Source organism: Chroicocephalus ridibundus, chromosome 4 (genome assembly GCF_963924245.1).
Source record: "Chroicocephalus ridibundus chromosome 4, bChrRid1.1, whole genome shotgun sequence".
Classification (NCBI taxonomy): domain Eukaryota; kingdom Metazoa; phylum Chordata; class Aves; order Charadriiformes; family Laridae; genus Chroicocephalus; species Chroicocephalus ridibundus.
The window spans coordinates 47,074,713-47,102,209 of NC_086287.1; the positions used below are offsets into that span (position 1 = coordinate 47,074,713).

At 41.6% G+C, this 27,497-nt stretch overlaps 1 protein-coding gene across 24 annotated transcripts in view; it reads left to right on the plus strand.

Annotated features, from left to right (window-relative positions):
* MADD (MAP kinase activating death domain) overlaps positions 1–27,497 on the plus strand; it is a 77,815-nt gene that overhangs the window by 5,487 nt on the left and 44,831 nt on the right. For 11 of the 24 annotated variants that reach the window (XM_063332025.1, XM_063332016.1, XM_063332020.1 and 8 more), the window contains exons 2-16: positions 8,684–8,876; positions 11,665–12,279; positions 14,994–15,297; positions 15,636–15,767; positions 17,143–17,256; positions 17,960–18,040; positions 19,821–19,877; positions 20,601–20,779; positions 21,390–21,625; positions 22,000–22,155; positions 23,129–23,236; positions 24,120–24,313; positions 24,909–25,240; positions 25,895–26,034; positions 27,285–27,386. In XM_063332025.1, the coding sequence (XP_063188095.1) occupies positions 8,815–8,876; positions 11,665–12,279; positions 14,994–15,297; positions 15,636–15,767; positions 17,143–17,256; positions 17,960–18,040; positions 19,821–19,877; positions 20,601–20,779; positions 21,390–21,625; positions 22,000–22,155; positions 23,129–23,236; positions 24,120–24,313; positions 24,909–25,240; positions 25,895–26,034; positions 27,285–27,386 (2,812 nt within the window). In that variant the 5' untranslated portion in view covers positions 8,684–8,814. Of the gene's footprint in view, positions 1–8,683; positions 8,877–11,664; positions 12,280–14,993; positions 15,298–15,635; positions 15,768–17,142; positions 17,257–17,959; positions 18,041–19,820; positions 19,878–20,600; positions 20,780–21,389; positions 21,626–21,999; positions 22,157–23,128; positions 23,237–24,119; positions 24,314–24,908; positions 25,241–25,894; positions 26,035–27,284; positions 27,387–27,497 lie in introns of all 24 variants that reach the window. The other 13 variants (XM_063332019.1, XM_063332031.1, XM_063332032.1 and 10 more) reach the window with 6 other exon arrangements.

Here is a 27,497-nt window from a genome sequence, read left to right on the forward strand (position 1 = left end):
TGTGAGTGTCCCTCTTTTCTGCCTTGGCTGGAGTTTATTGTTGGGATCCCAGGGAGCCCATCATTTGTCCCTGTGCAGCCGGTCTCCAGGAAAGAAAGTTGAATGTGTCTGTATTTGGTGCCATGAGCGATGTCACCTGTTAACGAGCAGGTGAATAGCTGGAAACCTGTGTGAGAGGAGAAGCCACTAGTTGTTTGCGTGCTCCTCGCTGTTTCCCTGTGGTGTGTCTTTTCTACCTGCTGTCCTCTTGTACATGCCTCTTCTCTGAGCTGGCTGGGAGCTGCTTACTGTGGCTGGGGGAGGCACTGTGGCAAGGGAGAGCTCTGAATAATTTAGCAGTTGCAGCTGCATCCAGCAGTTCTCTCAATTTAAATGTCACATGCTTTGTTGTTTTCTTGTTAATTTTTTATGGCTGTACATTTGCAGTGTTTGGCTTTTGGAAGAAAAAAAAAACCTGCTGGTGCCTGTGTGATGGGAACCGTGTCCTACTTCTCAAACGGGAACTGGGCAGGGGTGCTGGGAATGGAAATATCTCATGGGTACTGGGGTCCAGGCTGCGCTCAAAAGCAGCGAGACAGTTTCTCAGCTCAAAACTTGAGCTGAAAGGACTTCTGGTTTGGAAAATAATGTGCTGCCATAGGGCTTGCAGAAGGTGAGGCTGACTCAGTTTGAGGGTGTTGTGTAGGTTTTGGGTTGCCTTCCCCTCTCTTTCCCCTTGCAGAATGTATGAGCGGCTGCTGCTGGAGTTTTGAGGATCAATGAAAACCTGATGAGGTAGAAACAGATGAGAAGGCTCTTGTATTTTGCGATGGTGGCATTGCACAAGGAGGGGAAAAAAAGACAGACTTGAAAAGAGTGAAGGGCAGGGAGCCAGAGCTCCTGTGTTACTGTTCTCTCGTGCAAAAACCTGGGGATTATTTTTAAATAAAAGATGAATTTAAATTCAAACTGTGTAGAGCAGGAGAACTGGCTGGGTTGACAGGGGGTTTTTATGCCGGAATTTATGGTCTGTGAGAAGATGTCACTCTGCGCGCCCTGCACTATGAGGAGCAGCAGGGAGGATCATGAGAGAGGTATTTCAGGCAGTAAAGGAGGGGAGGAGAATAAGGCCTTTAACCTAAATTGAAGTGTGTGAAATGAACTGGGGCTGAGGCGAAAATCTATCATCTCCTTCCTATTAGCGAGTAGAGTACTGTAACAGTGTATGCTTCTTCTGCATTAGTTTATTGTTGATGGTTTTCCCCAAGAGTGTAGTAGAAGTAAATGGATAACGGTATTCGCATACCGTTCTTTCTCACATGCTTATCTCTCATGGCTCATTCAAGATCTTGTTTTTTTTTTTTTTTTTTTTTTAAACAATCACTAGATGAATGTCCCAGCCACATGGTTTTCAAGTACAACAGGTACACTGAAAACAGCCGTGCTTCTGTGGGGCAGGTACTGCTGCGACCACTCCTCTGCGTTTGCTGCTGCCTGCAAGTTCCTGGTAGGGTTGCACGTTTGTGTTGGCGCACATCGCACCTCCTTTTTGCGCAAGACTGAAGGAGCAGCTGCTGTGGATGTCTGTGGAAGCATCCTGTGTCTACCTGGATAAGCAGATTTTGTCAGGGGCCATTGGTACTCAGCACTCCGTCAGCAATAGCGACTTCCGATATTTGCGGTGTTCAAAGATATGGAAAACCTTGCTGGCTGGAAGGTGTTGCAGATGCTATGCTGTCATCTCGCTCGAGGGCCTGCGGGTGCCAGGAGGGGTCGGTTTCTGCTCTGTTGGCTCCAGGCAGTCCTTGTGCCTGGGTGAAGCTTGTTTGTAGTGTGGGCAGCGCGGGGAGCTTCAGTGGTGGAGCCGTGGGGGTGGAGCGCTGCAGCTGCTCTATAAATAGACCCGACGGGCTAAGATCTAGGGACTAAAGATTGGGTTGCTATGGAGATTGATCTGAATCAGATTACCTGTGGGTCTGTTTTCACAGCATGAGTGCATGTGTGGCGGCTGCCATGGCCATGCATGTACAGCAAGCTGCTTCAGCTGAGCATTTGGCTGAAGCTGGTGGTGAGAGAGGAGGCAAGGCTGAAGGGCCAGCATATGACAAGGACAGGAAAATCTGTTCCTATAGCAACTGAGAACCTGAATCGGGCCAGCTTCACTCTGTGATGCTGTAAAAAGGTTCCTGTCTGTGTGGCATGATACTTCTGTTTGTGAACTAATTCTGGTCATGTTCCGTCTATTCGTTGGCGTCCCTGTCCATGCTACTTCCATTTTGCTCTGGAAAATGGATGTGGAGGCTAAAGATATTTTTGTTGGTACTGTTTTCAGAAGGCAAAGGTATAATATCATTCTGTAGTAAGAAAGGAAGAAATCTTTAAATTATTATCATTCTTCTGCAGGTCTTCCAAGGATGTCTTCTTATATTACCAAAAACTGTTTTCACAATGTAGTCTCAATTTTTCTTTAATCTAATTTAGTCCGTCCTTTCTCTCAAGCTTTATGGATAGATGGCAAGTGGAAACAGTTGGGATCCATCTGCCGTTTTATCTGTAAGGAACTCTTACTGACTCAAGTGATGCATGTGCTCCAGGGAGGATGCTTTTAGAATCTGCCTGCAGTCCTGTTCTCTACTGGGTAAATTCTTATGCTTGGAACTATCCCTAGGCATTTCGCAGAACCACGCCTATATTATAGACTAACTATACTAGATAAATATGCCATTGTCTGTTTTAGGCATGCTTGCAATGCTTTGAAAATGCCGCCTCCTTTTTTTTTTTTTGTGCCAAAGCGCTAGTATCTTTTTAGGAGTCACGGCATTGGCATGCACTGCTGCCTTGCCAAGGTGGATGGTAACACACAAAGCAGCTGCACCAGTATAGCAAGTCCATCCAGGTCTCACTTCAGAACTTGTTCAATGTTCTGGAGAAGGGGGGGTGTTCTCAACCTGTGTTTCCCATGTTAGTGGAACCGTTGTAGTGTCTGGATAATAGGCATAATGGGTTTCCTAGAATGTTACGTATTTTTAAGTATAAAACTACTAGTGGTGTTTAATGTTAATATAGCTGTTAAGCAAAGAAAGTGTAAAATGGCTTATGTGAAATGGCGACTGCTTCTCTGCTTCTTCCAAGGCTTAGTAAAAGGAAAAACAGTATGTGCTATACCAGAGGTAATGGCTGGAATCACTTGAAACAGAATCAGAAGAAGTAGCCGAAATTTCAGTGGTAAAGATTGCATAAAGATTAGTAAAATGTCTAAAGACAGGTCAAAGCTACCATGAATAGTTCACAGTGTACTGCAAACTGTGTTGATTCCAGTTCTACAGTGAGTTAAGTGGGGTTCCTGGCCACACAGCTGAGGCTGGCTGGTCCTAAGGTACTTGCACCTATTTCTCATAGTTTAGCAGATAGCTGTTCAGTACACTCAAGGTGCGTAATGTGAGAAAAGGAAACATAAATCAACCAAAAATTGGGCATTGAAACTCCTGGCCCTATTTGTATTTGTTTTCAGCTTTCAGTTTACTCCGATTGGTATGGATCTTGAGTTCACGGTAAACAATGCACTAAGGTCAGGCATAGTGGCTATAGATCTGAACTGAGTACAGACTGTCTTGGCTGAGAATAAATAGAAAATCAAGATGTTCCAAGGACGTTTTAGAACTGAAAATTTAGTTCCTTTTGGACATGGCTGGGAAATCTGGTCTTCTGCAAGGTGGGACTTCAGAGAACCGGAATTCATGTGGCTTCTGTCCTGCAATTCTTGCTGTCTCCTTCACATCTTACTCTTTTTTTCTCTTAGAAATTCACGTCCCCCTGTATGCTCTTCACTTGGTCATTTAGTAAATTGAATTGTATGACCCAGATTTAGATTCTAAAGGTATCCATGCACTGGTGAACTGTGCAGTATGGTCCTTGTACAAGATAAAACCTGGAGATAATGGGAGGAGGGTCCTCATTCTGGTGCCATCCTGAACTATGGAAGAGTTGCAAGGAAAGCAGGGTTTAACATCTGCCTGTTGGAAAATAATCTCCTGCTGTCTTTGTATTGTTTTTTTGAAGCAATGATTTAAATACCTGCTGGCTATCATACAGTTGAGCGTAAGGCTGGCCTACCAAAGCTGGAAGCTTCTGTGTGAGGAAAACAACTGTAAGTGAGCTAAGTTGGGTTAACAGTTTGTTGTGTTCAAGTTGTACTTTGACTAAATTACTTTGTTCCTCTAGTTTTGTGTCTAGAAAGAAAAGACGCTTTTAAAAAGACTGAAGATTCCAAGGGGTAAATGAGACAGGGGTCCTGCACAATTCCTGTTTCTCGGGGCTAATGCTGGGTATCGGTCTGACACAGATGGCTCTAAAGTGATAAAAAGTTTGCTGCAGTTCTTTCACACTGCCATATCCATTCTGTGGTGTGGTGCTTTTCATGAGCGCGTGTGTGTTTATATAGACTTTTATTTCTGGGAGGATTTTAAATTGCAAAATGCCATGCAGATTGTCCTCTGAGAAGTTGTGCTACAACCTAAAACGTGGGTGTTTGGGGAATTTTGAAGTGTAGAGTAGTGCCAGTAATAGAAATGTTGTTTTGAACACTTTTTTATCTTGAGTTACTGGTAGGCTGTGGGTTAGTGCTGGCTCTGGCCTTTGTCTTTGCATCTAGGCTACTGTGCCAGTTTCTACTAGTTCGTGAGTATTGCTGACAGCTGCTGCAGTACGTGGGTAGTGTTAGTTCTCCCCAACCTGTTCACCATCCATATGAGTGCTTATTAAATTATAGTGTTCTCTGATACATGGTATGTTTGTGCAGTATGCTTCTGTGGTATCCTTCACTACTTTATTTTTCTCTTTTTCTTGAGTTGAAGTTATAGGGAGTTTCTTCTCAAGCACTGCTTGAGGATTCAGCCTTCAAAAGGCTGGTTCCAAGATGTTTGCAAATAGAAAGCACACTGCACAAGACTTTTTCAGAAAAACAACCTTAAATTAAAGCAGCTTGAGAGAGATAAGAGGCCATCAATATCAAAACCTGTACCATCTCAGAGTCAAGATAATCTCTCAGTTCAGGTCCAAATGCCAACGTGTAAGAGGAGAAACAGAAGTATCTCTCAGTTGTTTGATCTCTTTCTGTTCTAATGTACTTAGTCTGTAAAATGTAGGAGATAGAGGAAGGATAATAGCAAATCTCTGAGAAAGAAACTACTTTACCTCTTTATTGCCTGTAGAGAAGCTGTCATCTGTATTTCAGATTCCCTTAGCTGCTTGCTCCTGCCTTTTCTTTGTGCCTGCACAAGCATTTGTGTGGCCACTTGGTGAACCAAGTCATAGAAATAACCCAGTAAAAACAAAAGTGGCAAGGGAGGAGAAGGGAGGGTGTTAGTTTTAGTCCGTATCAGTTCCACAATCTGGTTCACCATGTAACTGTACAAGCACTTCTACCAGCACGGAGGAGGGAATGACACTGGCCAGAAAGCAAGCTTTTGGCAGATAGAGGGAGGCAGGACTGTAGTGGCTGTTTGTGTGGGTTTATGCAAACCATCAACTGTGGTGTCTGATTCCAACCAAGAGCAGGAAGGTGAGTTCCAGCAAATACTGATCTAATGCTCTGTAGTTGCTGTCATCAGGCGTTACCAGATCTCTGAAGAAGCAAGTGATTGAATAGGGGAAGGCAAAAAAACCTAAACTTGGTTCTAATTCTTCTACCTCTTGCTCCAATCCAACAAAGCTTCATCTTTCAAAAGAAAGCCTTTGCCCTCTTATATCTCACTGTAACTATGGCCTTGTTAAGAATAAATAACCAAGTGAAGGAGACTCTAGAAGCCCCTGCAGAATTACCTGCTTCAGTCTGGTCTCCCTGTGTTGCAGTAGAAATCAGGGGTGTTTCTCAGAAAGTGCTCACATCTTGTTTAAGAAAAAGCTGACAGAAACTTTAATGCATGGCATCGCTGGGGTGCATCTTCAGCCGTTCCAGGGATATTGGAAGCCCTGCATATATTCCTTGTACTGGTCTGCTTGGATACTCTTTTGAAAACTTTACGGTTTTGATGGGGGTCTTCATATTGCATACCTCACTAGCTCCTTTGCAGAACTGTGGGAAGGATGTATAATGAATTGCAGTCATAAGAGATGTTCTCCAGGCTAGAGAATAGAAGAAAAACCACAGGGTATGGACAAGTTACTGAAAGGTAAGCTAAGGTTGTAGTCCTGTAGCCTCTCAGTAGTCATTCCATATGTTTTTACTCCATCACATATGCAGTTTACTTTCTCCTCTGTTACAGAGGAAGAACATATATTTGGTTACCACTGAGTAGCAGAAGTTCCTCAAAGTCATGCTTCTAGGTTACCTCATGGTAACTTATCCCTATGCCCATATCTCTGTTCCTTAAAAATTCTGGGTAAAGCTATTTGGAAAGAATAGAGATAAAGTAGTTCTTCACACTGAAGGCAAAAAGATCCACTTGATCATCCCAATTTCATCTTGTTCCTCTCAAGTTTATCTACACCAAGATATTTGCAGAATATGTTGGATCAAAAGCTGCTGCAGGACAGATTCTACAATGTTTTCAGTGATATCGTTAAAATGAAGAAACAGGAGCTTTGCTTCCTGTGTCTGTATTTTCTTTGTTGTTCAGAGGAGATAATTTATAAAAGTATTGCTGCTGAGAGAAGGTAATTCATAGTGCTGTCACTTAGGAACCTACAGCAACTGTAATTGAGAATCTAATAAAATATGCCATGAAGTCTTACAAAATGTGTGGGTTTTGTGTGTGTCTGTGAGAGAGAGGTAAGGTTTCTTTCAGTTTATTATTCCATAATTAATACTCACTGACTGGTATGATTTTCCTTTTTTAATAAATCATATGCATACGTTTTGTGTGTGTGTGTTCTTACTGGTATTTGGAGGGATAATGAATAAAATTCCTTGACTCTGTACCTGGAAAGTGAAGGTCTGGGAAAAAAACAGGTTTAACTAACCTAACTAACTTTAACTAACTTTTGGTTGTGAAGTAATGAGCGAAACATCAAGACAACTACCTAATTTTTGCTGACATTTAGAGGTTGTTAGTAAATCTTTTATACTTTTATGCAAATAAAATCTAAACTTTATGCTGCAGAACTGAAAGATTTTAGTACAGTAATAATAATTCTCTGATGATGGTCAGAGGGCTGGAGCACCTCTCCTATGAAGACAGGCTGAGAGAGTTGGGGTTGTTCAGAAGAGAAGGCTCCAGGGAGACCTTATAGTGAACTTCCAGTACTTAAAGGGGGCATATAGGGAAGATGGAAAGATGGGGAGGGACTCTTTATCAGGGATCGTAGTGACAGGACATGGGGTAACGGTTTTAAACTGAAAGAGGGTAGACTTAGAAGAAGGAATATTAGGAAGAAATTCTTTACTGTGAGGCTGGTGAGGCACTGGAACAGGTTGCCCATAGAAGTTGTGGATGCCCCGTCCCTGGAATTGTTCAAGGCCAGGCTGGATGGGGCTTTGAGTGGCCTGGTCTAGTGGGAGGTGTCCCTGCCCATGGCAGGGGGGTTGGAACTAGGTGGTCTTTAAAGGTACCTTCCAACCCAAACCATTCTATGACTCTATGTCTGTGGTAGCCTTGGGAGGTAAACATGAACTGAAATAGAAACTTTACTCTGAATATGCCCCAAAAGGCAATCAGTTCAAATTTTTAAATATAAAATAATGTTATTAATGCTTTCATTGGGATGCTCAGTAAACTTGTAGTGTGGTTTGAACATCTCTGATTTTAGAGTTTTAGAGAACTTTCTGTTTCAGAAAATTTCTGTTTTCAAATGTAGGTAGGGAACATTGTAATATGGAACTTGATTACTTTTTAAGATTTATTTTTTTCTCTCATGAATTCAATGAAGTGTGAGTGGTGGGATTGGAAAGAACAATTTTACAGTGCTTACTGAATTGTGGATGTCTGTTAAGCATAGTTATTGACAATTAGTAATGCTGCAGTAAAATACCAATTGTGCCAAAAGGATTTTTCTGTTATAAAATGAGCAGAGAAGGTAGCAGTAGTAGGAGGCATGGGTATCAAGAGTAAATGGTGAAGATACGCAAAAGAAATGAAATTGAATAAAGTCAGTGAAAGAAACACTATGACTTCCAAGAAAAACTTTTGGTATTGCAGACTGCAGTGTGCAGCTCTATATCTTCACAGAAAGAGAGGTCACAGTCGTTTGGGACTGTGGAGATCATTCTTGCTCTAGGCCACGTCCAGGTTTGAGAGGGTGAGGTGCATTGTATCTAGTTGGACTTCTTTTAATATTACCCCTTCCTTAGTTATTCAGTTTATCAGACAGCTAAAGTTCAGGTTGCGTTCTTTTCTTCAGTTGTGTTTAACTGTACGGAATTGCCAATTAAGGCTGCTTTCCCAACCACTGTAGGAATCCCAGGGATTTGCCTAAACAATATTTTTGCCTCAAACTGTTTCATGAATAGGTCTCTGCCAGTGATACGCTTCTTTGTCTGTGATCTTTCTTGAGATCTTCTTGTACTTTTTTGTATGTTTTTCAGATCTCTATACTTTTGTGGGCATGTGGTTATGGTTTTATACTTTTGAAGAGAGAGATTTGTGGATGGCCATGACTGCACAGAACACTGAGGCTTTTTTGAAACGTAATTAAGTTCATGCAGTTGCTTATATATGTTTGGTATTCCTGATTGTGCATTTGACACTCTTGCTTTTCTTGATTGTAGGTTGGACTTGCCAGACAGCTCCAAGCAGATTCTGTTCCCCAAGGCAGTTGATCACGGCTGACTGGATAACTGACTACTGGATCGATGAACAGAAATTCAGTGAGATGACATAGGGAGGAGTGTCAAGGACAATGGTGCAGAAAAAGAAAATCTGCCCTCGGTTACTCGACTACCTTGTGATCATTGGAGCCAGGTAATGTAAAAGAGTCTCAGTTCTGCTTTCGCTTGGGCAGTACAGTGGGGCCAAATAGCCTGGTGTACCCATTGATGAAGCCTTGCTTGGTGTTGAAGTGCTGTCTGGAACATGTGCGGAATGATTCCATAATGGGAACATCTGCTTGGGCCAGGGCACTTTTTGAAAGATAGTAGCGTGGCCAAAGGTTTTTAAGTTGTGGTCTTTAGACTCCTTTTCAAGGGTCTGCAAAGGGTGACTAAGAATAGCCAGTGTATGACTCTGTGGTAGTCTATGGGTCTGAACTTCTTTGCTTCTACTGATACCAGGATAGAAGGATTCACAAATTGAAAATACTGAAAACCACATGCTAGTAAAATACTGGTTTGGGGTTACTTTTCTAGCTTTTGAAGTGTAGGCAGTTTAAAAAAAAATAATCTGGAACTTGCCTTACTTGGCTGTTTCTCCCTCTGATACTCATTTATCCTCGTAGGAGTGACATGAATGCTTTCTTTTTTTAAAGTCTTATTAACTATCACTAGATAAAATGTTACGCTTTTTTACTTAAGGTGTATACGAAACGTGGGGTTGTTATGTGTGCTGTTTGTGAAATACACAGGTGCTTAGTAAGTGTTATTTTTCTTTATTCAAAGTTTATGCAGTAACTTTCTGCCAGTCTATTTAATGGGTGTATTCCAAAGTCTATGTTACTTTCATTTCTAAATATCAGTGATTTATGTCCATCACTGCATGTTGCTTTACCTCTCACTTTCTTTTCAGAATGCTTTGAGTGCGATACTTAAATAGGCTGAGTGGAGGAAATGACATAATCCAAAGTAACAATTATTTTTATTATTGTATTTTGTGGACAGAATAATTTGATAGTTTAATTACTTCTTATTGTGTGTAGAAAAATAACCAAATTTTCCATATGTGTGTCACCAGCTAGGAAAAGGAGGAGGGAAAAACGTTCGCTGCCTCCTCCAGTGGCGCTTATAGCGTCTGATGTCCTCACTTAAAAATTTGCTAGCATCACTTCTGGACTCCTGCGGTTCTGTTGCTTTTTGCTGGGCAGCAGTAGTTAGATTGCTAATGCTCAGGGGTCTGTTGTCTCGTTAGGCACTTCAGCAAATGCCTGTGATAAGAGATGGAGCTGACTGAAGTAGCTTCTACTGCAAAGTCCTTAGGAGCTCCATGTGGCCATTACCATTACATCTTCTTATCCACAGTGCACAAATAGCATTGCCTTTCAGAAGTACTCCCTTTTATTAGATGCAAATTTTCTAAATGTCTGAGAAGACTGTCTTTGTAGCTGATGTTACTGCAAAGGCATGAACTGATGATATATTCACTGGTATTTTGTTGATGAAATTTTTGTAACCATTTACTGCCAAATAGACTCTCTAAACAGTACCAGCATTGTTTGACATTTCTTCTTCAGCAGGTGATGCATTAGTTGTGTCCAGTAATATATAAAAGCTTTTTAGGGTTTATTTTTTCTTTTCATGCAGTATTTTGGTACTTAACTGTACAGGGCAGTATAAATTTTGTTACTAGTTTATACCTTATTTCTAAAGCATTTTTACTTTTTCTTTATTAAAGTATTAGTTTGGGTGAATTAGTCAGCAGAGCTATTTAGACTAGTGATTTTCTTTTGTAAATTAAAGGCATTTTATTACTACTTGTTTGGGTTTTCTCACCTCTCAGGTAAGAGAAAAGCTAATGTCCTTTGTATTTGGAAATGGGCAAATCCAAAGTATCAAGGTGAGAAAATGTCTTGTATGAGATGCCATAGGAGAGTTATAGTGGAGCCAGATCTTCTACATTACGTTTAGTAAACGTGATAGTAAATACTGATTACTTTAGAAAATGGTGAGAGATCAGACTTTATAGGAAGGGGGTTAAACCTTGTTCTGTGGATGTTTTTTTCTTCCTTTGCTGTGTGGATCTCATATTATTCCTCTGGCGGTTATTTGGTAACTTTCATGGAAAGCTAGTGGTAGGAAAATAGTTAATACCTTGAAAGAATCTGTTCTTCTGATGGAAGATTAGGAATAAACAGTATTGCTGTTTTGTCTTAGTGTTCCATTAGTGATTTGTGGTACAAAGGTTGGTGAGCCACAGCATTAAATGGGTTTGCATGTTACGACCCAGCTTTTATAGTAACTTATGCTTCAAATACAGCTTGAAAATCAAACACAGAAATATATATCTATGGTTGCTAGAACTTTTTCATGAAAATTTTACAGGATGAGATCCGTATCACTCCACCATTTATCTGCATTCTTCCCTAGTAAAATCTTGTTCTTCCCAGTTAGGAATTGATACTGGATTTTCCCATTTAATTTTTCATCTTGTTCATAAATTGCTGAAATCCAGGGGGTTTTCATCTGACTGTATATTTGGGGAGGGACAGTGTATTTCCTACCGAAGTGTTGCCCAGAGACCTGTGCGGTTAAATTCATTTTGGAAATCAAAGCTATGGAAACATGACAATACAATGTTCTCCTGGGAACAACATACTCTTGAAAGTCTTTTTCTTGGTCAAATTTGAACAGGCTCCTTGTTGGGCCTTGATAATGATGGTATAGACTTTTTTGTTTATCCTTTCTGCAACCGTGTCCTTGTGCTAGTGATTGGGCATTGTGGCTAGTGACCGAGAAGCTGCACTTTCCCTGGATCCTAGGGGAGAGAAGAACAAAAGATGAAGCTGAGTCCACAGGCTCCTGGCATGTTAGTAGGGAGACACAAAAGATTTTTATTGGCATTAGTTAACTATGTATGGTTTTTTTGTTTGCTTTTTTTGTAGGCAGCCAAGTAGCGATAGCGTTGCTCAGACTCCTGAACTGCTGCGACGTTACCCTTTAGAAGACCATGTGGACTTTCCTCTACCACCTGATGTTGTATTCTTCTGCCAGCCGGAAGGATGCCTGAGCGTGCGGCAAAAACGTATGAGCTTCCGTGATGACACTTCTTTTGTCTTCACGCTCACAGACAAGGATACAGGTGTCATTCGCTATGGAATCTGTGTCAACTTCTACCGCTCCTTCCAGAAGCGAGTACCCAAGGAGAAGGGAGAAGGCACAGGAGGGCATCGAGCTCGGGAGGGACAGAAAATCCCCAAATCAGGGGATGCAGCTGCACCCCAGGAGGAAGTGGGCACTGAGAGCTCAGAGAGTGGTTCCTCACTGCAGGCTCCAAGTACAGAGTCTACCCCAGATGTGAATCGATCGCCGCGCAGTAAGCGTGTGGCCAAAGGCAGCCATCGCTCTCGGAACAGCACCCTGACTTCTCTGTGCATCCTTAGTCATTATCCCTTCTTTTCCACCTTCCGTGAATGTCTGTACACCCTCAAGAGACTTGTGGACTGCTGTAGTGAGAGATTGTTGGGCAAGAAGCTGGGGATTCCTCGAGGGGTGCAGAGGTATGTTGAGGGGGAAGAAAGAACTTTTTCCTCCCGCTGTTGTGTCCAGGGCTGCAATTGTCTGCATGGCAAATTGTGGCTACAGGTGTGGTTGCAGAAGCAGCCAAACACTGACGGTTGACCTTTTTGCTGTTTTAACCCAGGATCACAGTAGGAAAAGGAAATTTTGGTAATGATTTCTTTAAAACTGTCTGATTCTGTAACCTGGTATGATTTTCATTTTTGATATGCCTGAGGAGGCGCTATCCTGCTATCAACCGACTGAGCGTGATCTTTTCTGAAGCTGAGCACTGATGCTGTTATTGTTGCTGTGGCATAAAAGCTCGGTGGCAGCATACGTCAGGACTGATTCTCTGGCAAATTAGAAACAGCCAAGAAATAACAGAGAGAATTTCCACTTGGGGCAAGAAGGAAATTGTGAAAGTGTGCTTAATGAGCTTATGAAACAATTGAACTTCAGCTTGGGAGAGAAAAGAGTAGAGAAGCAGGAACGGGTGAAAGAGATCAAAGTACAATATTTGAAGGGGAGCGGGAGGAGAGGTAGAAAACAAAGGATTTGTCTAGGAAGCTTATGGGAATGGGGGTTGGTAACAGCAAAGTAACAGGAACTTGGTGTATTTTTAATGTAATGTAGTAATTTTACATATCTGCTATTCTAAAGTTGGATATGCAACGAAAGCTGTTGCACTGTAGGGTACAGAAGGAACAATGTCTTTATGTGTATCAGTCATGGATGTATATCTGTGCTATTCTGCCTGATACCTGCATTCCACGGTGATATTTTCCTTTCTAATCTAACTAAAAAGACAAAATATAAAATGAATCTCTAGAGGAGGGGATTATCTCAATAGTAAGAGGGATGGGGCTGTGAGATAGCTCATAATGTGAGTTAAGTAGCTTGGTACACTCTAAATTGAACTTGTCAAAACCAAAAAATGACAGGATATCTGTCATTTTCATCTTCATAAGCTCTTTACTTTTTGCATGAAAGGGAAAATCTGTCCCATTCGCAGAGCAGTAGCCTACTTATTGGGTTACTGCCCTTGAAATAGTTCTAGGAGAGTGTCCTGGGCTTATGACTGGCTCCTGCGTTAATGGATTTATCACCTGAATCCACTGACTGTTGGGGAAAAAATTATTCTGTCAGAACTAAACTTTTTTTTTTAATTTTTTTTTTTTTAATGAAAGCATGTATTAACGGAACTTATTTTGTCATTTGGTTCAGTCTGATAGTTACTGTGGCAGAAAAACACTAGATTTCGATTTTTCTCAGCTCTATGAGCTCATCTGATTTTTGAAAGGGGTGATAAAAGTATTCAAGTGTTTGAATGGCATGTGGTATTTGAAAAATTTGCTCTTGTTGGACATAATTCTTGAAGAGAAGAGCTGAGTGACAGATGAGGAGGGCAAGAGAAGGAATACTGAACATACATCTCTGGGAAGAGTAAAGCAGCAGGTTTGAATTACCATGTGGTTTGCAAACCATGACCTGGAAAAGTGGAATAATTTTGAAGTGGTGGCAGAATAAAGCCGAAAAGTGAATTCTTGTAGCTTTCAGAACGTTGAGCGTGCCTATTAAGAACCTAATGTCCTGCGCATTACAAGCGGCTGAAAGAAGAGTGGAGGATGAGAAACATCACAGTTCCTCAGAGGTGTATCACTTCCTCAGCATAATCTCAAATTGCCCTTCTTTTGACCCCTCCAAATTTCTCTAATTTTTCTTCCTTTCTGAAGCCTCCAGTGTCTTCATCTTTTTTATTCTTCTTTTCTGTTTTTGGTGTGTTTTTTGTTTTTTTTTTTTTTTTTTTTTTTTTTTAAGTTGTGAACTGTAAGGTAGAACTTCTAATTTGAACCCGTACCATTCTAAGGGATCTATTACAGTAACTGAGGATATTTATCAGGCTGAGGTCTTTTTGCAGAATGGCTACAGCAGGTTTGCAGTCTTCACTGTGCTACAACATTAAGGGCTGAAGAGGACGAGCCACTTTGCTTCCCTTGTCAGACCCAGTTTCAAGTTTTGAAGCTCTGAAGGCCCTGAGCAATGCTGTACATGTGTTTAGTCCAGCCTGTCCGTGATCTTAGGGCATGGAAAAATTGCTGCTTATTTTGCTAAGTTACCTAAATGCTTTCTAGACGGCTTTCAGAAATCTATATTCGCAGCTGCAATGCAGCCACTTCTGCCATGAGTTATTCAGCCCTTGAGAATGATGCAATGCAATTTAGGATAGGATGAAAAAGAGTATTTTATCATGCCAAAACATCTGGGAGATCTTGATGTGGCATATTTTTATTATCCCAGATTTAGTTCCTATTCTTGCAAAGGTTTGTAGGACTGCTGGAAGCAAAATCCTACAATCAATCAGTCTGTCACAATTCTGGATGAGATACGAGAGTATCCTATGTGCATGCTGAATTTTAAGCACCGAGGCGATGAGAGGTCTTCAGAGATCTGGACCTAACTGAACCCTTTAAATGCACTCTTAGATGGAAGTGACGTACTTGTACTGATTCCTATCACAGAAAGATTTATGCTTCTCCACCGTGGTTGTTTCAGTACACTTAAATCCCTACCTGCCGTTCCTCTGTGTGACCAAATGTTTGTTAGCTGCATCTTTTAATTCTCAGTGGATCTTCCCTTTCCCTGGAAGAGCCTTGTGGAATGGCTGTCAGGTGAAGCTCTTGGAGTATTAACGTTGTTGTTCTCCCTGTTACAGGGATACAATGTGGCGGATTTTCACAGGCTCCCTCCTGGTGGAAGAAAAGTCTAGTGCGTTACTCCACGACTTGCGTGAGATTGAGGCCTGGATATACCGGCTGCTCCGTTCACCAATGCCTGTTGCTGGTCAGAAGCGAGTGGATGTGGAAGTCTTACCGCATGAGTTGCAGCCAGCTTTGACCTTTGCTCTTCCTGATCCATCCCGCTTCACCTTGGTGGATTTTCCACTACATCTGCCTTTGGAGTTGCTGGGAGTGGATGCTTGCCTGCAGGTGCTGACCTGCATCCTTCTGGAGCACAAGGTAAGAGGGAAGAGCTGATCTTTGATAGGTATGCAGGAAGTTCTGCCCTCTTCGAAAGCAGGGTAGGCTGGATGTGTAGAATAGCTGTCTCCTGCACTGTCTGGAACCAGTTTTTCTGCAGGGGGAAGGAATAGCTCCTTCAGAGGTTCCTATTTTGAAAAGTTTTGCTCTCACTCAAAAAAGCATCTGAAGCTTGTTTTCAGACAGGGTAATGGGGGGTCATCCAGTTCACGGCTATCAAACCAGAGGCCAGCAGGCTGTGGTCTTTGTATACCCCTGAGGGGAGTATTAGAAGTGAATGGTTGCTGCAGTGCTAACGTGAGTTTCTTTGGTTGCAGGTTGTATTGCAGTCCCGAGATTACAATGCTCTCTCAATGTCTGTGATGGCCTTTGTGGCTATGATCTATCCATTAGAATACATGTTCCCAGTGATCCCACTGCTTCCCACCTGCATGGCCTCTGCAGAACAGGTACATTTTTCCTTTATTGGTCTTTTGCAAAGGATGTTTCTGTAATGTCTGAGACTTGTATAGAAGTAGTCCTTGTTTCCTTTCCCACTGTTTTCTCCGGGATTGTAGCAAAGTCTGTCTTGCACATACTGTGCTTTGAGCACCACTAACTAAATCGCGGGTAGCACCACTTATTTAGGATATCTTCAAAGCATGCTTAGGGAATAGTATGATTCGAAGCAGTAGTTTGTAGTTCACAAGCAATGGACTTGAAAGGCCATAGATCCACAATATTATGAAGAGTATTTACTCCCTGCCCTCCCCCTCAACTGAGTAGTAAGGTTTCTTGGGGAGAGTCCCGAGTAATCTTTAAGGATGCTTGAACTCTTGATTCAGGGTTTAGAAACTATTGCCTGCAATTTATTCTCCTCAGAAATATGAAGTGTTGAGTTACTTCAGCTGGGAGCCTGGATTTTGCCAATAATCGGCTCTCTGCAGGAGCTCATTGTTTTGCTTGGAAAGATAGAATTCAGGCCATCTTACTACTTCAGTGTTGTGCTGCAGGTTTGTTCTTGCACAGCCCCGTGGAGGTGACCAACTGTTCTTGATTTAAGGAATAAATTAGCCTCCTAAGCCACTGGTCTCAAGCTGCTACATGCCTTATTGGTTTAGACTTTTTCCCTCTTTTGATTCCCTTATCAGAACCAACCTGAATTTCCCCTTAGGTTTTCCATGTACAGTTACAAAATGTAGCTATTTCTACTGCTTCCTAGAGATGTTATTGTTTTGAAACAGATGAATATAGCCTCAGCTAAAACTGAGTCTGTCCCATTGTAAATCTGGTTTTACCATTACCCTTAGGTTTTCCATGTACAGTTACAAAATGTAGCTATTTCTACTGCTTCCTAGAGATGTTATTGTTTTGAAACCATTACCCTTGTAATGGTAAAACCAGATTTACAATGGGACAGACTCAGTTTTAGCTGAGGCTATATTCATCTGTGACTTGCTGCTTCTCTAGTTAGGCTCTAACTCTGAACATCTTTTTTTTTTGTCCATGATAGACATGGCAAGCTGTTAGGCTAGCTAAGTTTTTTCCAAAGAGCCATGCAGACATATAAATTGCATCCCTGGGGGGAGGGGAGCATAGGAGGCTGAAATTTATTTTCTTGTAGATGAAAATTGAAGCTCTCTGAATTGGGAGCTTTTGTCCTTTTTTTTTTTTTTTTTTTTAAATGAATGTTTCTATTATATGGAATTAATTACTTATCAATGCCTTGTGTGTTGTCTCCTCCACTATAAACATACTGTAGTTGACAAATAAATAAATATTTGGGAAGAAACATGGTGATATCAAATGCAATCTTGTCCTTATTAAAGTCTCTCTTTCTCTTAGTTGCTTCTAGCCCCTACACCTTATATCATTGGTGTTCCAGCAAGTTTCTTCCTTTACAAACTGGATTTTAAAATGCCTGATGATGTATGGCTTATTGACCTGGATACCAATAGGGTAAGTGATGCCCATAAGGACGTGTGGCTTTGTTTCTAGGGAACTGTGCGCTTTCATCAATGTACCCACTGGAAATTCAAGAAAGCCTGGCTTTGGTCTGGCTTTGCCACTCCTGTCTTAAACTTTAGGATTCTGCTCCTTGTTGTGTCTCAAGGTCCCCATTTCTTTTGCTCATAAGGCATTCTTTTTCAGTTAATCTATCTGGCTATATCATTAGAAGATAAATCCTCAAACAAATGATAAAGCTGTCTTATTGAGTAATTGTGACCCTGTCTCATAGCCCTGCCAAAGAAACTCAATCTGGTAAGAGCCTTCCAGCAGCATTGGTTGTCATGATTCAAATGGGACCATGTATTCTGCTTTCTAGTGGGCATGAGCAAGGCCATTTCAAGGGAAATGTGTATAACATCTTCTACTTGATGGGAATTCTAAGGAATGAGTGTGGGTTCATTCAGACTTCTCTTGTTTTGTCATAAATGACAAAGTAACTCCTCTATTGCTTGTGATATTGTAAACAATAACAAGCATAAAGAAGTGAAAATCAAAGTTTGATGCAGGTATCTCTGTGTGGAGGTTTTTTATTAATTATTTTAATTTATGGTTTTCATTCCTTGGTCTCTGGAGTGGTGGAGATTCAGGAGATTCTGTTTGGGAAATGACTACAGCTAGGGAGTTTTCAGTCTGTTGCTGTGCTTAATTGCAGGTGATCGTTCCCACAAATGCAGAAGCTTTGCCAGCATTGCCAGAACCAGAAGCTTCAGAGCTGAAAAAGCATCTGAAACAGGTAATAAACACTTTGGGGAAAGGACTAAGATTCAGTAGAACTTAGCAGTTGTAGTCTTGCACAGCTCTTCTAGACAAGAATGCAAGTCAGCAAATGTGAAGCAAAATGTGTTAAAAGCAGGTGTGTATCCTGGCACATCAGATGGATGTGAAAACATATCAGACTACTACAATACTCTTGTTCAAGGAAGTGCCCCTTCGTCAGTCATGGAGAGGTCTACTTCTTTGAATGTGGAGGTGGACTAATCAATAGGGTGGCTGATTAAATGAAGTTGTAGGGGTAGCTTCGTTTGAGCTCTCTGAGCTGTTGACTTTCTAACAATGTCTTCTCCTGACTAACCTAAATCTGAGACTTTTACCTTGTTTCAGACCTCTGTAGTTTCTCCAGACTTTTGTTACCTGTTTCATCTATTGCTGTCTCTGCTGCTTCCACATTTGGCACTTGTAAGGAAAGCACAGGACTAGTAATTTTCTGTCACCCTGTTTAAGATGCCTGTTTTGTCTAGCTGGCCAGTTAGAACATCCTCCGTGTTAGAATACAGCAGCGTTTTGAGCTTGAAAAGTGGCATCAGTTGATACAGAAGTTAAGTGATAGGTATCCAGTTGCTGCTTTTTCTCTCTTAATGGAACAAGTTAATTTGGAAAAATGAGTGGTCACTGAGGCTTATAACTGCAGTTAATTTCTTAGCCAGTTGAGGGGTAATTTGAAATGCTCCTGGACACAACAGATGGTTTCTGTTTTTGTACTGTTTTTTGGGGCTAACTTGTTTCCACTTGGTGCAGAAAGTTCCAGATTCCTGCTTACATTTGCCATGTAGGCTTTAAACTCTGACCTGATCCATCAAGCTATGATCATCTTTGTTTCCCCTCCATTCACAGATCTGTGTGTGAGGTCTCAGTCTCTCCTCTCAGGTCCTGCTAAGCCATTAATCAGCTTGGGTCATCCTCGCTGATCATGTCAAGCAGGTTTTATCTCTTTATTTCTGTTTTCCTTATGCACGCTGCATGCAGTATCTAAAGGTAAAGTGTGTTACTAATGTGATGAGGTCTGCTCTTTCGCTCTCCTCGTAGAGCAGGAGAGCAAAGTGTGTAACCTCTATGATACCCCAGTACCTGCTGTCAGCACAGATGGAAGCGATGTGTTGCTTGAAGTTTTGTTAGATCCACCTTCCCCCCACTTCTGCCTCACCCCCTTGCAATTTCAGGCAAAACTGTCTTACTAAGGCAAAGCTGAATATCAGAAGAACACACTGCAATTTCCTTGAAGACGGATTTAAAATTCTCAGAGTGTTCACCCAAATTCAGGTTACATCCCTAATGTATTCCTATAGGCATTATCATTAAGAGTTGACCATTGGCAAAGGAAAAGGAGTGCTGCTCGTTGCTGTACAAAGTAGAGAAGACTAAATTGCATCCCATGTCACTAAGGTTAACAGCCTTGTGTGCCTTAGGGTCTTAGTGTCAGTGAATAAAATTCAGTGTCAATGAATAAAACAAAATAACTGCTTTTAAACTGCAATAGAAAGTTCTTAGCTGCATCAATAAGGACAGCAGCCTTTCCGCTTTCCAAAGTGGCCAGATATGAATGTTTGGGGGTGGGGCAGTTACACCTCTCTCCCAAGATCTGCCTATTTTGTGGTCCCTTTTATTTCCTCTCATTTGTGATATTTGGTAGTAATAGATATTTTTTTTGTCTTCCATCTGTTTCTCTGTGGTCATGTGTTCGTCTTGGCTCTGATGGGCTGCTGGTGTTATCATATGATCTTCCATCTTGTCTCCAGTGTCTGGTTAGCATGACTGCAATCACTCAGAAACAGCTGCTCACTCCTGACAACAAGGTTCTTTATTTTATTCTTTTCCCCTCAATTTTCCATTTTACCCTTTTCCTTTTGAGTTTTGGTTTTTGTTTTGTTTTATATATTTTTGAAATAAAAAGATGAAGACTCAGTGGGCAAATAGGAGAAATGAGGAAGATTTAGGATAGGTCTGGGTGTCCAGGACTGATTTACCACTTGCATTTCCCTGGAGATGTTACAAGGGTTGAAGAGGATGGTAGCTTTATGGAGAGATGAAGACCTCATTCAGATGGGAACTGGAGGTTTGCAGACATACAGGCAGATGCCTGGGTAAAGGTGTCTTCACATTGTCCTGGGATATCAAACTCACTGGTTGAATGGCCAAGTTGCAAGGCCTCTAGGTCCCAAGATGTATTCAAATTACACATGGGAAAAACTCTCCAATAAGATGTACACAGTGCCATACTGATAGTGGTCCAATTTGGACTATCTGTTTTCACATCATGAACAATCTAGCAAAGTGGACTTCCATGCTACCCCTTGGCTGGCTCCAGGACTGTTTCAGCATTGAGGAGATTGTTTTGACAATCTGCATAAAGAAGGGCCTGGAGACTTGTTGACTCAGTGTAGGAGATGGTTTAAGGCAAACTAATGGAGCATGCACAATTGTTGCAATTGCCTAGAGGGCAGGGTAGCTCTGATCTCTCTCTTATTCCTTAAATAACTTTTCTTGCTGAATGTCTGCTTAATGTTGTCCTTCGTTAGGCACTGGCCAGCATGAGCCTGAATACTCAGCCCATTCTTAATCTAGAGAAGTTCCATGAGGGGCAGGAGGTGCCACTGTTGCTAGGAAGACCGCAGAATGATTTGCAGTCTACTCCCTCCACAGAATTCAACCCTCTGATCTATGGAAACGATGTGGACTCTGTGGATGTGGCTACCAGGTGAGGCTGAACAGGAAGGTAGTGTTGAGTCTTCATAAAGTTTGCACTTGAAGGCAGCACAGACACTTCTGCGGGTCCTGTGGTGGAAGCAGCATCTTCCAGGTTCTTCTGCAGGTTCTACTTTGCATCATGGGAAAAAAAGAACAGAAATTACAGTGTTTATCTCAGATCTATTAACTGTATGAACATAACTATGTGTCTTGAGGGGGCTGTTTTGTTTCTTGCATTTTCCTATAGATCATCCTCCTTACCTGGATTTAGTCTGATATTGTATCCTTAGCTTAAATCATAAGCCTTGAACTACAAAAAAAGCTGGAGACTTAGTTGTCACCCTAGCTAGTGGGTATGAGAATGATGTCCCTTATTGGGTGGGTCTTGGTGTTGAGGTGTTGGATTAAAACAAAGTGATTTCTTATTTTTGGTGGTGGGGTTTTTTTTGTTTTAAAAAAACCCAACTGTTTTCTAAGAAAACTTAGGGGTTTTTGTATTGGGTTACCATTCTTCAAAGGTTTGAAACATTGCCTACTGCATACCTTTTAAAGGCTCTCTGTCGTCTTTTCTCTTGTGTTCTGTGTTTTTATCTGATATATTGTCCTCTGTTTCTTTTTAGGGTTGCTATGGTGAGATTCTTCAACTCGCCAAATGTTTTGCAAGGTTTCCAGATGCATACTCGTACTCTTCGTCTCTTCCCACGACCAGTGGTGGCCTTCCAGGCAAATTCTTTTCTTGCCTCTAGGCCTAAGCAAACACCTTTTGCAGATAAGCTTTCCAGGACACAGGCAGTAGAATACTTTGGAGAATGGTCGCTCAACCCTACTAACTATGCTTTCCAAAGAATTCATAACAGTAAGTTTTGGTCTTGCCTTTCCTGCACTTCCATGTAATGCAGGAGCTTAAAAAGCAGAGAGATTCTAGGGAAGGGCTTTGTTTAACACCATATTATTCCTGCTGGGGAGGGAAATCCAGTTTGAGGAACACTTTTCTATTTTTATGTACGTCCTCTTGTGTTTCTACCAAGTTAGCCCGGCTGTTAGCCACTCACTCCAATTAATTTTGCCTCTTGTCTTGTTAACTTGTGGAGAAGATGTCTTGTAGCCTTCTTAGAGTAGAGATTGTCACTTTCTTTGTGCAAGACTTAGTAAGGAGTAGCCTCACTGTGAATGAAGCCTTTGACACCAATAAATGAGTTGAATTAACTCTCTCCTTGTTCTTTTGTGCAGACATGTTTGATCCAGCACTGATTGGTGACAAACCGAAGTGGTATGCGCACCAGCTGCAGCCCATCCATTATCGTGTCTATGACAGTAATTCACAGCTGGCTGAAGCACTGAATGTCCCAGTAGAGAAAGAAACAGATTCTGATCCCACTGATGACAGGTTAGTGGGGAGCATGACCGTAGTCACATGATAGTTACTTCAGATTGCTGGGCCTCTCCTCCTACTTCTCGTTTGCAGCCTTTTCCTCTAGCCTGCCAGGTTGCTGTTTCATTTCTTCTGTCTGGGCAGAATACTGACAGTAAAGTAAATTGTCTCACTGCTCTGTCATCACAGCAACCTCTTAACCCTTTGCTAGGGTCTTCTCAAGCCTTCATTTAATGTGATTCTCCATTTGTATTTTCCTGTTTTCTTTTGCTACCTCTATGCCACTTGACATTTGCTATTTCCTCCTGCCCTAATGCTTTTTTCTTCCATGCTGGTTATTTCTGTTGCAGTACTACAAGTACTCACATCCATCCTACCACTCTTTCAAATCACTACTCAGTGCACATAGTTTTGTGAAGCTCGTTAGTACTGCCTACTACTTGAGACCTTCTTGTGTGTTCAGTAAAGTGAGAGTAAACTTTTTTGTTACAGTAGTTTTTGCCATATTTCCCAGAGTTTTGCATCTAGTTTTATTATCCTTCATTCTCTGCTAGGCTGTGAGATCTTTCAGGCCACATTTCTATGTTCTACACAGCACGAGTGGTCCTGACAGAGTGGGATTTATCATTAGTACAAAAAAGGAATGCTTTTACTGTGAATTCCAGTTCCCTTGAAGTCATCCCACACACTCGCACACTGCAAATTAATACACTACTCCCTGCCCACTTACGCTTGACCTCATTAACTTTGCTGGGAGCCTTTAAATGTCTTCCTATATTGTCTCTTCATGTACCTCAAAGTTATTTCATTTTCTCTGACCTTTCATGAAGCCGGCTTCTGACTCTTGCCAGGAATTTGTCTGTATGGTCTGTAATATCATGAGGTTTTTAAGACACACATGAAAACAGCGCTGATTCACATCTTTGAAACATCGGGCCCTGCTGTTGCTGTTATGCTGCCACTCATCTTTCTTTCTCACCTGTTGTGGCAGTGGCAGTGACAGTGTCGACTATGACGACTCAAGTTCCTCCTACTCCTCCCTCGGTGACTTTGTCAGTGAGATGATGAAATGTGACATTAATGGTGATACCCCAAGTGAGTAACTTTGAGCTTTACTTTCACAAGGGACACATAGGTTCCTCTTCCCCGTTCATCTGCACTGTGGGAAAAATACCTGCCCTGAGTCCCTGAATCAGAGCAATCAAACTATTGTAGTCTTGCTCTGAGGTAAAAGTGTCTTCTATACTCCTTCTTCAGTATCCAGTGGTAGGCTGAAAAAAGACATTTCTCTTGCTTGTAAACAGTGCCCTTCAAAGGACACTAGGAGGAGGAAGAAGAGAAATAGGTGCTGCTGAACAAAACTGGCTCACTAGATCTGGAAACAACCTGCTGCTGCTGATAGATACTGTGCAATATGGGCAGCAGAGTGTGAGCTTTGTCCTGTCCCCAACATATTGGTTCTCAATGCTGGCTTTAATGAGTCCTTCTATCCTAGTGGGGACAGGAAAATGCATTCTCTGTGCCTTATATGGAGGTTGCAGCAATAGCCGCTCTTGTGAGAGGGGGAAACTCTTACTTTCTTCAATAAACTAAATCTAGGAATGGCAACATGTTTCCTATGTCCTCAAGGACAAAAGGTAATAATCGTATGTTGCAACAAAAAAGATTCTACTTGGACATAAGGAAAAGATCTTTATGGTTAGTGTAATTAAACAGGTTCCCAGGATCACAGCAGAATGTTAAGCCTTGGAGACTTTCAAAACTCGGTGGGACAGATCCCTAAGCAAGCCGCTTTAGTTCTGAAGTTACCTCTGCTTTGAGCAGAGTTGGAATAGATGACCTCCAGAAGCCCTTTACAACCTAAGTTTTTATGCAAGTTTATTCTACTGAGCAGTCCTCATCTGCTAGAGATCTTTAGTTAGATGGGCAGAAAGCTGAGAAAGGCAGTGTTCTTTAATGCAAAATGATGTGTTTGCAGATGTTGACCCCCTGACTCACGCAGCCCTTGGTGATGCTAGTGAAGTGGAATTTGATGATTTTCAAGAATATTCAGGGGATCTGGATGAACAGGCCATGGACAGTGAAAACTCCCAAGAGAACAACCAGCCTCGTTCAAGTTCCAGTACTACAGCCAGTAGCAGCCCCAGCACTGTCATCCATGGAGTGAATCATGTGTGTACTGAGATGAGTTCAGCCCCAAGATCAGTGTATTAGGATATAAAGAATGGGAGAATACATGTGGTTCTTTCTGAGAAGGGCAGAAGCTAATAGGACTCTGAAACCAGGCACAGATTAAATTGCATGTTCTTTCTGGGCAAGGTGGAGTTTACAGGTACCCTCTTATGCTGGGACAGAGCATTCCTGTACATAAAAGCTCCCATGTATTGAAAAATACAGCATTAACAGAGCCGTGGTCCTGCTTGTGACTAGAGGCGTTGCTTTTACAAAATCTGGAAAGACCTGAAGGTTAGAGGAACAGGAGTGGGGTGGGGAAACTCAGGAATCTGTGGTCATTTAGGAAGAATGGGAGTTGCTTGCATAACCACAAAACAGGGTAATGGAGAGCTGTTATCCTGAGCTAATGCTTACAAGTAAGATCTGTTTTACAGGGGAGTAAGTCCCTAGAACAATGCACAAATACTGCAGCGTATATAAAATCCCAGATTAGAGCCACAGATAATGGGGATGGGGTGGGGGCCCAGTAACAAACAACGAGGACCCTATTGACTTCCCAGTTTGAAATAATTGTTCTTGTCCTGCCCTTCAGTTGTATGTAACGCAAATTAGCGAACAGATCAATGATTTGACTGGTCCACAGGAGTCAGCAGATTCAGCAGAAATGGAAGAGAAGTTGGTTGCTGGTTTTTCAAACCACCTCCCTTCCTTGCCACTGCAAGCAAGCTTTCCCAAGATAAGCTTGGATCGTCGTGAGAGCGACAGTGCAGCTGGCGGCATGAGCTCCTCAGAAGGAGTGGTGAGGAAGCGAGAGTATGACAATCCATACTTCGAACCACAGTATGGTTTTCCTATGGAGGATGAAGACGATGAGCAAGAAGAGAGCTACACCCCAAGGTTTAACCAGAATCTCAATGGAAGCAGGCAAGTCCTCCTTGTCTCCCGTCCTTCTGTACGGCACTTTTGGGGTTTCCATCTGCTTCATGTAGTTTAATGTTCATTCGTTCAAATGTCTTTAGCGCCCAAAATGTAGTGTTGATGACTTCCATTTAATATTGAAATTCTGTAAACCCTTCTGGTTTGAGTAAAGGCACTTGCTCAGTTCCCTCGGTTCCTTGCTTTTCTATAAGCAGTAGGAGCTAACAGAATTATCCGTTCTTCCTAGAAACATTCTAGTACATCACCTACTGATTTCTGGAAACCTTTGAGCGATTTTTTGTTTTGTTTGTTTTTTGTGAAGCTTTGTCTTTTGTGGGAAAGATACTATAGTGATTGATGACATTGGGTATTCTTGTTACTGCTCTCAGAGCAGAACTCTTTCGCTGCCCAAATCCACCAACGCCCTTTTGCAGACAAGTTTTCAGCGTGCCCTGAAAGGTAATGAAAGCCTGAATGCAAAGATGCTTCAGTTCTCTCTTTTTGTCTGTTGTCTTGTTTTTTCTTTCCCACACGGTAAGGGCAGTGTAGTGAAAACTGATGAGGAATGAGATTAGCATCGATCTCCCACAATCGTACAATGTGTTGATTTGGGGTGGGAAGAGGGAAAGCTAATAACAGTTGTATTTAATTTCTTTAAAGGTCTCAGAAGTTACTCCGTCCAAACAGTTTAAAACTGGCCAATGATTCTGATGCAGATTCAGATTCGAGGGCCAGCTCCCCAAACTCTACTGTCTCCAACAACAGCAGTGAAGGTTTTGGGGGCATCATGTCTTTTGCAAGTATGTACTATGCATTCATGAAGCTGATTTTATTTATAATGTTAGAATTTACAGGGAGACGGAATAGAGGGATGGCTAGTCAAGAGAATGACTTGGTTGGCAAACTGTTACCAGCTCTCCAGAAGTCATGTTGGGAGCCACAGGACCTATTTAACTTACTACTGCTGACAACTACTGCTTTATGTATTTTTCAGTAAGAAAGACTTGGGTTATGTGGTTAGGCCCTTGAGTTATATGGCGCTTTAGGACACAGATTAGAAATTATTTCAGTTTCATTTAAACAAAAAACTGTGCAATTTCATGAAGTTGATACAAAAATCTTACCAACAGTATGCTTTCCATGCTACCATGTTGTGTGTTTAGGTGCTAAATTCAAATTCTTGACTGGGCTCACCTACTTTTAATTCTATTTTAATCATAAAATCCACAGGTGTGGAAAACTAATCTAGAGTTCTTTTAATGAGTGAAAGAAGGTATGGCCAGTTGACTCTTGCACTATAGTGGGGATCAGTGCAAGAAGTTTGCAGCAGTGCAGAAGTATAGTGGATGTTTCTGGTAAAATGATTGTTACTAAAGTAAGGCTGCAAAAAAAGAACCAAAGCAAATCAAAATAGTATGCTGACATTTTAAATGAACATCTTGAAGTGTTAATCATCTCATTGATCTACATGAGATGCTTTCAGGGTATCTACAGGCTTAACCAGTTGACAATGCATTATTATGTTCTTAAGATCTGTCTGTACTAGGAAGAACCGTTGTTTTCTCTGAATAAATGGGAAGCTTCTATTTTAGGGGACATTTCTGTGGCAGATTTAAGGTGTTTCACAAGCACAATGCACAGTCCTCACTTCAGAATTACATATTTTGGAGATCTTCCATCATCCTGCATTCTAATGTGGCCCCTACTGTTCATTTGCTTCTAAAAAGATAATCAAACTTGAAGACACAGCTGACATGAGGTTATTTGTTTAAGTGCAGATGGATATTGCTGCTACATTTAAGACTCAAAGATACAACAGCAATGAGTGTAACATGAAAGCTAAGAATTATGTTTTTGTACAATTTAGAATAATCTGATTACAGATGTGGTTGCAATTTTAATGAGACGATGTTATGCTTGTGAGACTTTGGGTAATAAAGAACTTCATCATTAAGGGTCTGGAATAAGAAGGTGAATTACAGGCAGTTTAGGAAGTTCGGGTGTGTGTAGTGAGCATTAGGCATTTAATTGTTTTCTTCTTCTGTTATAGGCAGCCTGTACAGAAACCACAGCACAAGTTTCAGTCTGTCCAACTTAGCCCTACCAACCAAAGTTGGGAGAGACAAGAATACTCCCTTTCCCAGCCTGAAAGGTAACCGTTTTTCCCCTTGTCTTTTACAGCCTTTATGGTTCTTGTGACTTGGCAGGCTGAGGTCTTACCCCTAAAAGGAATCCTGGGGGTGACGTGTTTTGGTGGTTTGGG